This window comes from Aethalodelphis obliquidens, unplaced genomic scaffold (assembly GCF_003676395.1).
Source record: "Aethalodelphis obliquidens isolate GAN/ISIS:26980383/991018 unplaced genomic scaffold, ASM367639v1 scaffold97, whole genome shotgun sequence".
Taxonomy (NCBI): domain Eukaryota; kingdom Metazoa; phylum Chordata; class Mammalia; order Artiodactyla; family Delphinidae; genus Aethalodelphis; species Aethalodelphis obliquidens.
Genome location: NW_020838041.1, coordinates 3,600,014 through 3,613,106, shown reverse-complemented (window position 1 = coordinate 3,613,106; position 13,093 = coordinate 3,600,014). Strand labels below are relative to the sequence as shown.

Sequence of the window (13,093 nt, the reverse complement as noted above, 5' to 3'; positions counted from 1 at the left end):
TTGTTGCTGTGCGCGGGCTTTCTTCAGTTGCGGTGAGCGGGGGCTGCTCTTCCTTACGGTGCGCGGGCTTCTCATTGCGGTGGCTTCTCATTGCAGAGCATGGGCTCTAGGCGCGTGGGCTTCAGTAGTTGTGCAGGCTTTGGTAGTTGTGGCATGCAGGCTCGCAGGCTCTTGAGCACAGGCTCAGTAGTTGTGGTGCACGGGCTTAGTTGCTCCCCGGCATGTGGGATCTTCCCGGACCAGGGCTTGAACCCTTGTCCCCTGCATTGGCAGGCTGATTCTTAACCACTGCGCTGCCAGGGAAGCTCTCTTCTTTTTTAAAGGTTATACTCCATTTATAGTTATTGTAAAATGTTTGTTTTATTTAGGGGACCTCTTTAACCTGTGTTGAAATTGCTATGATGAAAAGTGCTGGTTGGCCACTAGATGCTAACTAGAGTTAGGCTGAAAGGATGGGGTCCTTAAAGGTAAACTTCAGAGGTCAGTTGCTCCTTGAAAGTTGAGGTTGCATTCACTTCTTGTTAGAGGAAAATTACATTTCAGTGGTCAGAACTTAATGTCATGTAATACTTGTTATTTTTGCTTTATAATAAAACAAACTTTACATTTGTAATTTCAGTTCTTACCATAGTCCTGAAAGTAGCTATTGTTCGTACTTTACAGATGGAAAAGTTGAGATTCCTGAAGTGGTGGTAAGAGAAACGAATCGCAAATTCTGGTCTTATGACTTTCAGTGCGTTGCTCTTTTTTTTTTTGGTCCTATACTAATCGCCTGCTTACCTTCTGAGGAACAAGTGTCTTATCCATTATTAATATGCTTGGTTAAGTAAAAAGAGAAGGGATTGAAAGAAAGTGGGTTGGGGTAGTGAGATAAGAACCTGAAGGTGCAAAATTTTTAAAGGAAAGCCGGACATATTCTCAGGACCTTTGTTTGGTTACAGACCCCTTTGAGACCCTGGTGAAAGCTGTGAGCCTTCCCAGAAAAATCCACATACACTCAGTTCTATTTACAATTTAAATGCCTAGGCTTTAGGGTATAAAAGTGTGGTTCCATAGTCTAAAAAGGAAATCCTCAAAATAAAGTGTTTTTACTAGTGGCTCACTGAGGACCAGAGATCTTAAACAGGCTTTGAACAAATTGGTGGCTAATTAAAGCTGCTTGGGGCCAAGTCTGCCCGGAGGGAAGTAAGAAGCGGCTCTAGCATTCTATTTACCTTTTTGCGAAGACTTGGAACGAGGCCTTTTGTATTGCAGAGCTTTCCTGACAGACACCGCCTTCAGTGTTGTCAGGAGCCACATAGGTGCCTGGGGGTTCGTAAACAGTACGTCTGTTCTTGTCATTTATAAGTGGGAATTTATAATGATTATGCTGTGCCGTGTACTACCTCTTCCATTTGTGCAGGTGTCTTAAGGATATCTTAATGACAGACCATTTAATTGATGAGAAAGTAGTCTTTTAAATTGTATTTCATATATGTGTTACTGAAATCTTTATTAAGGTTGATAAATCTTAGGCTCAACAGAAAGCTTTTCTAGCTTGCCTTAAAATACTAAGATAAATTCTTTGTTTGGATCCTTAAAAGTTTCCCCGAAGTTCTGTGGTAATGTTGATAACACAGAAACTATAAGAACCTGTATTAACAACACTGAGTTTACCTCTGCTGGATGACTGGGTTTGATAGAATATACGCAATTAGAAAAATGCTTTGGTTCTTAATTCATGTTGTTATTTGTAAACTAACCAGAATGTGCTTTTGAGGCTGATTTTTAATTGGTTTTGTCTGCAGGGAATCAGGGAACTAACTTGTAGTGAGCTCTGTAGAGGGTATACTTTCTTGTTTTGCTGATCATTAGGTCTTAACCTCTAGAAAGATTAAAACAGTATTCCAGTATGTTAAGTATGTGGATGCTAACAGTGGATCATTTACAGAGTGAATTTTCATGGTGTTTTTGAAAAATCTTTAGCATTCGATGAAAGTTATTTTCATACTGGCCAATTTTATAATTTCAAACATTTCTCTCAGTTAAATGTGTGGTAACTTACTTTTGCTTGGTTAGTGCTAGGACTAAGGAAAATGTTTACCTGGTATTTCTCAGGCCTCTCTGAGGGTTTTTAAGCGTCGATGGCCTACTTAACTGCTTTCCCAAGGAATATGTTTTTTAATGCTCAGGAAAATAATTGAGCTTTTAAATAATATAGCTGTACTTTTATTCTGAAAGGGTTAAAATAAAACCATTTTAAAGTTTTTAAAGGAAATTAAGATGAATTTTAGCAGGGAATTTACATGGAACTCCTTGCAGTCTATTATCTTGTTTGTATGGAAATGCTGTTTTTTTAAAAAAAATTATTAATTAATTAATTAATTTTTGGCTGCATTGGGTCTTCGTTGCTGAGTGTGGGCTTTCTCTAGTTGCGGTGAGCAGGGGCTACTCTTAGTGGCGGTGCGCGGGCTTCTCACCGTGGTGGCTTCTCTTGTTGTGGAGCGTGGGCTCTAGATGTGTGGGCTTCAGGAGTTGTGGCATGCGGTCTCAGTAGTTGTGGCTTGTGGGCTCTAGCGTGCAGTCTCAGTAGTTGTGGCGCACGGGCTTAGTTGCTCCACAGCATGTGGGATCTTCCTGGACCATGACTCGAACGCATGTCCCCTGCATTGGCAGGCGGATTCTTAACTTGTGCGCCACCAGGGAAGCCCTGGAAATGCTATTTTTATGTTAGGAAAAAAATGAGTTTATGAACCATTTTATTGGTAGAGGCTAAAAGTTTTGGTTAGATTACATGATATCCCTTTTAGATACTTAAGTGTCAAACCAAAAATTATCACGTTTCTAAATGGAGATTTTCATTATTTATTTGACTACTTAATTTGTTTTTTTGACTACTTAATTTGAGGATTATATTCCTGTTTGAAATTTTTCACTTCTTAGAGGCTTTAATATGGTCTCTTTCCTTCTCTGATGACTTTTTTTTGTTGTTACCTCTTTATTTACTTTTTTTTTTTTTTTTTTTTTTTTAATGGTACGTGGGCCTCTCACTGTTGTGGCCTCTCCCGTTGTGGAGCACAGGCTCCGGACGCGCAGGCTCAGCGGCCATGGCTCACGGGGCCCAGCTGCTCCGCGGCATGTGGGATCTTCACGGACCGGGCACGAACCCATGTCCCCTGCATCGGCAGGCGGACTCTCAACCACTGCGTCACCAGGGAAGCCCTGATGGCTTTTTTTTTTAATTAAAAATCTTTTTATTGAAATTAGTTGATTTACAATGTTGTGTAAATGGCTTTTTTCTGCATGTAGAAGTCATGGCCCAAAGAGGCCAGACTTTACCAGGAATATCTTTGTTCTAATATGACAGTGAGCATTGCAAATAATATGTAATCGTTCTATTGGAGTAGAGCTTTACAGCTGACAAAGTCTCAAAACCGAATGACATTTATCCCATTTTCTCTCATTCTTTGTAACCAGAGGAGGAGACAATTTGCAGTGATCTGTGTTTAATGAAGGAATGATCTACTGACACAGTTTTAGTTTTAAACGTATTATACCCACTGTGTGAACTTCCTTAGTGACAGATACATAGTGTTTTCACTTTGATGTTTGATTTTTAGGATTTATTTTATTTGAAAATGGGTTCAGGCTAAAACAAGTATAAATTAAATAACATACATACATACAAAGACACAGCTCACCTTAATTTATAAAACTTTAATATGTAGACTTAAGATGAGATTAATTTTTGTATCGTATTTTGGGAGTAGAAGGCATATTTGATTCATTGGAGGATATCATTATACATTACTCATAAATCTTAATCTATAAAAATTGCAGGTCATTTGGACAGTATGTTAATCATTTACTTGTATATTCTGACACATTGTCTTTGATATATTTTTGGTCTAACCTTCAACCCAGATCAATTCATTTCAGAAAGCCTACAGCTTCTATAAAGTATTAGAGAGCAAAGCTCTGAGCAATATCAAGTCTTCCATTAGCCTGCCACAGAATATTAAGAAGCGATGGGATTTCCTTCTGCTACGTTGTATTATGTATAATTAAACACATTGCTTTCTTTATCTTTAGTTATCAAGGTAAACAAAAATCACTGTAATCATTTTGACCCAGGATGGCGTAGGTAGTATTTTTTTAAGTTTATTAGCAGTACAGTATATCTTTAACTGGCATTTAAACATTAGCCATAGTCTTTGTTGAAGAGGCTGTATGACAGCATTAGGCACTTGAAGTCCTGATCTGTCATTGACTTCTTAAACAGTATTGCCATTTTTTCTTTTCTTTTTTTTCTTCCTATTCTTTTTTGGGGTGGTAGTAAATAGCTTTGTACCAATTTGTAATCCGCTTTTTTCCTTTGAAAAACAATTGTAAAATTTACTTTTTAACATAACATTTAATCAGGCATTGCTGGTGGGCATTTTTACTTAAGTGTTTGTATCACAAAAACAAAACCTGTTTTACTTTTAAACTAAAAGCAGTGATAAACTCCAGCAGTATAAATTTGCAGTAAATAACCTCTTTCCCCCTTCCTATTACAACAGTCTTTAAAATTTACATATGTTAACACAAATTTCCATGTTTCAGTTTTTTACTCATCCACTGTTGGCTATCTTTACATGTTTATAACATCTAGGTATTCTTTATTACTGCTGTAGAGTATTTTATTGTTATTTACAGATGTACCAACATTTGTATTAACTTGTTCTCTTACTCTAAAATAATTTATTATTTAATAGGTATTACTTAGTGTATTTAATGTATTTCCGATCGTATTTAAGATGGGTAAGGAAGCAAAAGAAAAATCACCTATAATCCTACCAAAGACAAACCGCTGTTAACCATTTTGCTGTCTCTTTCCAGTGTTTTATTTTTCTATTGCACAGCCTGTTTTTCTTTCTTTCATAAAATATATATAAGGAAAATTTTCAGTGTCAATAGAGCTATATAACAGCATGAACGTTTTTGTCTTAAAAAATTATGTTGAAATATTAAAATACTGAATAATATAAAATATACCATTGTAACCATTTTAAGGGTGCATGCAATTCAGTAACATTAAATACATTCACAGTGTTGTACAACCATCACCACTGTCCGTCTCCAGAACCTTTTCATTATTCCAAACTGAAACTCTACCTATTAACACAGCATAATTTTTATGCCTTTAAACTATTCTCTTATCATGAACATTTAAGTTGTTTCCAGTTTTCTCCACTTACAGACAACAGTCCATACACATTCTCCTTCCTGTCTGTTTTCTCCTGATAGCAATTCTTCCAAGAACCTGTATCAGTAGATATGTTAAGGGTGATTCTTAAAATTGGTTTTGGATGTCAGTTTTTTTCTTTTCCCCCCACAGAAGAACTTATCCTCAACTTTATAATAAAAGTTAATGTAGGGCTTCCCTGGTGGCGCAGTGGTTGAGGGTCCGCCTGCCGGTGCGGGGGACGCGGGTTCGTGTCCTGGTTCTGGAGGATCCCACGTGCCGCGGAGCGGCTGGGCCCGTGAGCCGTGGCCGCTGGGCCTGCGCGTCCGGAGCCTGTGCTCTGCAGCGGGAGAGGCCGCAGCAGTGAGAGGCCCGCGTACCACAAAAAAAAAAAAAAAAAAAGTTAATGTAACTGGGTTACATATATTAATATACAGTCTGTAGATAATTTGACATTAATATAGCTATTTTGTAGGAGGAGAGATACTTATGGAATAGAGGAGTCAAAGTCTTTTTTTGCCTGAGTTGATGATTTTTCAGCGGCAGTTGAGGCTCAGTGACGTTGTTGGTTGGAGGAGTGCTAGGCGGGGTGTGTGCAGAATGTGTCATTTGGAGAAGGGTCATCATACATATTCTGCTGTTCTGGTGGAAAAAGAGTTAAGAAACTACTGCCCTGTGTTCTGACTCATTAGAGATAACATGCTTTACTTAACCAGGGTTTTAACTTTAAAACCATTTTTTAAATGTCAGAATTATAAATTTTTCTAATGAAAACCTTTGCTTCTCCACTAGGATTGGCAGCCACCATTTGCATGTGATGTTGACAAACTTCATTTTACCCCACGTATCCAGAGGCTGAATGAATTGGAGGTAATCTCTTAACTACAATGCTGGTTGCCTGTATTCCAGCGGGGGCTTCTTTGAAAGAGTCTGTGTCACAAATCTAGTGGTTTCAGTGAAGCGAAAACATGGCTAGTAACTGATAATCATGGTAAAACAAATGGCGATAAGCCTTTGCAACCAACCCAGTTTCATTAAAAACACTGATTTTTGTCAGTAATTGCCAGCCTATTAATTAATAAATGCATTTAAATCCTTCTCAATCTAGGTGACAACCAATAGAGTTTAGGTTTTGAAAGGCATGTGCTTTCAGAACCATTTAATGGAAAAGATTCTCCAGCTCTGATATTCTTCCAAAATACATGTCTTCAGTTAGATTTAATAACACACTTTACTTTTCCTAGGAGGAGTGAATAGCACAGGGGATTCTCTAGAGAAGAGGTAGTATTTCTTCTTTAGTCTGTGGGCGACTTAAGCCCTAAAGTGCTGGGTGAATAAGGCTTGGGTATTGATAGCATAGAGGTTCATTGTTTATATGAATGTTTTGCTAATCTGATTTTCATATTGAACCATGTTTTGTTTTTCTATACTAAACCAAACATTCTTAACTTAAATGGCACATATGCCCACTGGAATTCTGTGGGCATTGGCAGTAGTAGCATCTAGTGTATGTATTTTCAAGTATTTCAATGTATTTTCATGTTGAGCTTGAAAGATGGGGAGGTGGGTATTAACTTTGACGTGGTTGGGAATTTCTGAATATTGATCTCAATTTTGGTCTTGTGCAAGGTAAAAGTCTTAAAACTGTCTGACTTAATTTCACAATGAGCGGAAAGAAAAATGACAAAATTTTAAAAAATGACTTGTAGGTGACATTAATAATCTGTTAAGGGAATAACATTTAAGAAAGTTTCTGGTTTTCTGTTATCTTTAAGTTATCAGGACTTTAAAGATAAGTGGTTCTGTTGTAAATCTGCTTTTAGATTTGTGTTTGAGCAAATCAGAAAATTTGTATTCTTAGAGAACAAGACTTTAAAATACCCAAACTGTAAAAGGACGAAAGGGGCATATAGAATCTTACTTATGATACTCCATAAATAAAGCACCTCTCAGGTCGCCTATTTATGTTACGAGAGGACTTACTGAGTGTGTAACTACTACTTACCTGGCACATGGTAGGGGCTGAATTAAATTTTTGTTGAGTTAACGTATAATTATTTAACCAGTTTTATTCTGTATATTTTGGGGAAGTTTCCCCTATTGAATTCATAAGTGGTATTGCACTTAAGTAGTCTAAGAATGAAAATATCACATGCACAGGTAATAGACAGGAGCTTTATAATAAGCTAGGTAAAAGTAAAACTCAGTTCTTTGTCATTTAGGCTCAAACTCGTGTAAAATTAAATTTCTTGGACCAGATTGCAAAGTACTGGGAATTACAGGGAAGTACTCTGAAAATTCCACATGTGGAGAGGAAGATCTTGGACTTGTTTCAGCTTAATAAGGTAAAAGCCTAATGACCATCTTTCTCATTGAATAATTTTTCTGACAGCATGAATTTGATCTTCTTTGCCTTAAAATAAGAAACTTACTGCTTGAAATATGTAAAATAAATTCTTCATTTAGTTTTGTGATTAAATTGGTCTCTGCTTGTCTGGTCTGAAAGCCTTATCTCGTGAAATATTTTGCTGCCACCTGTTTTTTGGTAATTTTTAAACTTCGTAATGGTCCTCTTAGATATTCCTGTCTGTTTTATTGTAGACAAGACAACAGAGGCTTTCAGTGTCCAAGTTGACCAACTGAAAAGGCTGAGTTATAATTCTATATCTTAAAGTTCATTTCAGTCTAAAGCCTGCATTATTTCCACCAGACATACTGCCGTTCTTGCTACTCCTCAGTTTACTAGAATCTTTTCTTTATCAGAGATTTCATTGCTAATTTAATTCTTCCTCATGGAAAATCTTGGCTGCTTTGGGGAACTGAGAAGTAGCTTTTGGAGGGGTACAAAAAGTTTATGGAATATGCTGTTAAAAGCAGTGTTTAAAATTTCTAGTTTAAAATTAATAGTGCATATATATATATATATTTTACTTGGAAAATGTATTTTTAAAAGATGACCACAGCCAAAAACTAATTTCCTTTGCTGTTTTATTTAACAGTTAGTTGCAGAGGAAGGTGGATTTGCAGTTGTTTGCAAGGATAGAAAATGGACCAAAATTGCCACCAAGATGGGGTTTGCTCCTGGCAAAGCTGTGGGCTCCCATATCAGAGGGCATTATGAGCGAATTCTCAACCCCTACAACTTATTCCTGTCCGGAGACAGTTTGAGGGTGAGTGGGGCTAGCCTTAACCTGTTTTATTTCACTGCTTATTGGCACATGGTCTTTGGGAGGAATGAAAAAGCCTTGATTATAGGTGGAAGACTTGCTTGGAAGACTTTTGTTTTATGGATTTTTTTCCTCCAATGTTTTAGTTCTGTTTTGAGAGCAACCATACTAAGAAGGTTTGGAGTGAATAAGGGTACAGAGGAAATATTCTTTTGTTATCAAAAACTGAAATCTGTATTAACTTTGCTATAGATGTTCCTTTCTTACAGCAGTTGGTTATTACCTACTTGTTGCGGCTTATGCTTTTGCATTTGCTTACTGTTTAAAGTGTATTCCTGGTTGTCACATGAAAATACAACATGTGAAATAACTTGCCTGCCTGCTCTCTTTTGCCAGCTGAGGTCTCTGAGGTCTCCAAGGAGATTTTCATAGAATGTTGACATTGGTAGAGAGTAGGGGACTCAGTAATGCTGGACAGCTCATGGAGCCCTCTGCTAATAGTTCGTATGTAACTGTGTTTGTTTCCTTACAAAGGTGGTATTTGCCAAATTATTCAGATAAAAACATTTGTTCTAATTAAAAGCAAAACAATATTATAAAAACTTCCCACTTATTTTAGGCCCTGGTAGAAAGCAGAATGTCATAATTGTTTACACCCTTTGAGATATTCTACACTAGAGCAGTGAGCCCTGTAATTTTAGAAATTGTTACTGTGCTATAGAGAGGGAGGAAGATCACAGCATAGTTTCCGAGGGTAAACCTGCTAATCAAAACTCTGTCTTGATACAGACATACCATCTGGAATGCTTAAATCCTATAGGTTTTCGTAGCATTGTGTTTTTCTTTTCTCTCTCCCTTGATTCCAGGTGGGCTTTCTTTTTAGCCTAGAAAGTGTGACTAATACTCAGAAACTTGTTTAAAGAAATGTGCACTGTGTGAATGTTTAGTGAACCCATGGATGAAATTGTTTAAAATGTTGTATATGGAGCCTTTATGTCTCTGTTTTATAGTCAGATCTACATACAGTTGCCCACAATAGATTTTCTCCTTTGAACCTTCTTATCTCGGTGTAGAAGTTAGAAGAATAAAGGGAGAGAGAGAGTCTCTCTGCTTTATGGGTTTAGAAATAGCTCGTCTGTATACTTAGAGAGGCCCTAAGTTTCATAGTTGAAAAGTGGATAAGCATTTATACAATCATAGTCTGAAAGGAACAGGTATTCAAAGATACCGTTTACAAACATTACATCTACAACACAGATAAATATCTGTTGAAGGGCCTACTGATACATGTTCACTGTGGAAAGTATAAAAACAAAGGAAAGTATGATGAAAATAAATCCCTTCTAATCCTCTCATCTGTTTTTTCTTTCAAGGCTATTTTTATGCGCATATACACAAATTGGAAGTGTATTCTTTACATATACAGTATTTTTCCTGCTTAACGTGTCACTGTATATTTTTGAAGATACAGGTCTTTTGGTTTTTTTTTTTCAATTTATTTATTTTTGGCTGTGTTGGGTCTTCGTTGCTGCGTGCAGGCTTTCTCTAGTTGTGAAGAGCTGGGGCTACTCTTCGTTGAGGTACTCAGGCTTCTGGTTGCGGTGGCTTCTCTTTTGCAGAGCATGGGCTCTAGGCATTCGGGCTTCAGTAGTGGCAGCACACGAGCTCAGTAGTTGTGGCTCGCAGGCTCTAGAGGGCAGACTCAGTAGTTGTGACGCACGGGCTTAGTTGCTCCACAGCATGTGGGATCTTCCCAGACCAGGGCTCGAACCCGTGTCCCCTGCATTGGCAGGCGGATTCTTAACCATTGTACCACCAGGGAAGCCTGAAGATACAGATTTTAATGACTCTGTGTCATTCCATTTTTATACCCAGAACTTGATTTGATTTCTCCTGTTGCTGAATTCTTTTTTTCTTTTTGGAATTTTATTTTATTTTTTATACAGCAGGTTCTCATTAGTTATCTATTTTATACGTATTAGTGTATATATGTCAATTCTAATCTCCCAGTTCATCCCACCACCATCACCCTATCCCGCCACTTTCCCCCCTTGGTGTCCATACGTTTGTTCTCTACATCTGTATCTCAATTTCTGCCCTGCAAACCGGTTCATCCGTACCATTTTTCTAGGTTCCACATATATGCGTTAATATACTATATTTGTTTTTCTCTGTCTGACTCACTTCACTCTGTACGACAGTCTCTAGATCCATCCACGTCTCTACAAATGACCCAATTTCACTCCTTTTTATGGCTGGGTAATACTCCATTGTATATATGTACAACATCTTCTTTATCCATTCGTCTGTCAATGGGCATTTAGTTTGCTTCCATGACCTGGCTATTGTAAATAGTGCTACAATGAACATTGGGGTGTAATGAACATAGGGGTCTTTTTGAATTATGGTTTTCTCTGGGTATATGCCCAGTAGTGGGTTTGCTGGGTAGTATGGTGATTCTATTTTTAGTTTTTTAAGGAACCTCCATACTGTTCTCCATAGTGGCTGTATCAATTTACTTTCCCACAACAGTGCAAGAGGGTTCCCTTTTCTCCACACCCTCTCCAGCATTTGTTATTTGTAGATTTTCTGATGATGCCCATTCTTAACTGGTGTGAGGTGATAACCTCATTGTAATTATGATTTGCATTTCTCTAATAATTAGTGATGTTGAGCAGATTTTCATGTGCTTCTTGGCCATCTGTATGTCTTCTTTGGAGAAATGTCTATTTAGGTCTTCTGCCCATTTTTGGATTGGGTTGTTTGCTTTTTTAATATTGAGCTGCAAGAGCTGTTTATATATTTTGGAGATTAATCCTTTGTCCGTTGATTCGTTTGCAAATATTTTCTCCCATTCTGAGGGCTGTCTTTTTGTCTTGTTTGTAGTTTCCTTTGCTGTGCAAAAGCTTTGAAGTTTCATTAGGTCCCATTTGTTTCTTTTTGGTTTTATTTCCATTACTCTAGGAGGTGGATCAAAAAAGATCTTGCTGTGATTTATGTCAAAGAGTGTTTCTCCTTTGTTTTCCTCTAAGAGTTTTATAGTGTCTGGTCTTACATTTAGCTCTCTAATCCATTTTGAGTTTATTTTTGTGTATGGTGTTAGGGAGTGTTCTAATTTCATTCTTTTACATGTAGCTGTCCAGTTTTCCCAGCACCACTTATTGAAGAAACTGTCTTTTCTCCATTGTATATCCTTGCCTCCTTTGTCATAGATTAGTTAACCATAGGTGCATGTCTTTATCTCTGGGCTTTCTATCCTATTCCATTGATCTGTATTTCTGTTTTTATGCCAGTACCATATTGTCTTGATTACTGTAGCTTTGTAGTGTAGTCTGAAGTCAGGGAGTCTGATTCCTCCAGCTCCGTTTTTTCCCCTCAAGACTGCTTTGGCTATTCGGGGTCTTTTGTGTCTACATACAGATTTTAAGATTTTTTCTTCTAGCTGCGTAAAAACTGCCATTGGTAATTTGATAGGTATTGCATTGAATCTGTAGATTGCTTTGGGTAGTATAGTCATTTTCACAGTATCGTTTCTTCCAATCCAAGAACATGGTATATCTCTCCATCTGTTTGTGTCATCTTTTTTTTTTTTTTTTTTTTTTGCGGTACGCAGGCCTCTCACTGTTGTGGCCTCTCTCGTTGCACAGGCTCCGGATGCACAGGCTCAGCGGCCATGGCTCACGGGCCCAGCCACTCCATGGCCCGTGGGATCTTCCCGGACCAGGACACGAACCCGTGTCCCCTGCATCGGCAGGCGGACTCTCAACTACTGCGCCACCAGGGAAGCCCTGTTTGTGTCATCTTTGATTTCTTTCATCAGTGTCTTACAGTTTTCTGAATGCAGGTCTTTTACCCCCTTAGGAAGGTTTATTCCTATATATTTTATTCTTTTTGTTACAATGGTAAATGGGATTGTTTCCTTAATTTCTCTTCCTGATCTTTCGTTGTTAATGTATAGGAATGCAAGAGCTTTCTGTGCATTAATTTTGTATCCTGCAACTTTACCAAATTCATTGATTAGCTCTAGTAGTTTTCTGGTGGCATTTTTAGGATTCTCTATGTATAGTATCATGTCATCTGCAAACAGTGACAGTTTTACTTCTTCTTTTCCAATTTGTATTCCTTTTATTTCTTTTTCTTCTCTGATTGCCGTGGCTAGGGCTTCCAAAACGATGTTGAATAATAGTGATGAGAGTGGACATCCTTGTCTTGTTTCTGATCTTAGAGGAAATGCTTTCAGTTTTTCACCATTGAGAATGATGTTTGCTGTGGGTTTGTTGTATATGGCCTTTATTATGTTGAGGTAGGTTCCCTCTGTGCCCACTTTCTGGAGAATTTTTATCATAAATGGGTGTTGAATTTTGTCAGAAGCTTTTTCTGTATCTATTGAGATGATCATATGGTTTTTCTTCTTTAGTTGGTTAATATGGTGTATCACATTGATTGATTTGCATATACTGAAGAATCCTTGCATCCCTGGGATAAATCCCACTTGATCATGGTGTGTGATCCTTTTATTTTTTAATTTTTTTCCCAACTTCATTCATTTATTCTTTTATTCACTGGTTGAACAAATATTTATTAAACATATATGTATGAAGACCCTGTTAAATAGTTTAAGCACTCTGGGTGAATAGAGGCATCAACAGATGCAATTCTGTCTTTATACAAGTTACAGTCCAAAGGGATGATTGTGCAATAACCAAAGCATACAAATACA

The 13,093-nt window shown here is 37.6% G+C and overlaps 1 protein-coding gene across 5 annotated transcripts in view; it reads left to right on the top strand.

Moving 5' to 3' along the window:
• The window catches only part of KDM5B (lysine demethylase 5B), a 76,430-nt gene that overhangs the window by 18,911 nt on the left and 44,426 nt on the right, over window positions 1–13,093 (top strand). For all 5 annotated transcript variants that reach the window (XM_027096019.1, XM_027096018.1, XM_027096021.1 and 2 more), the window contains exons 2-4: window positions 5,999–6,076; window positions 7,429–7,551; window positions 8,206–8,376. In XM_027096019.1, coding sequence (XP_026951820.1) covers window positions 5,999–6,076; window positions 7,429–7,551; window positions 8,206–8,376 — 372 coding nt within the window. The remainder of the gene's footprint in view (window positions 1–5,998; window positions 6,077–7,428; window positions 7,552–8,205; window positions 8,377–13,093) is intronic.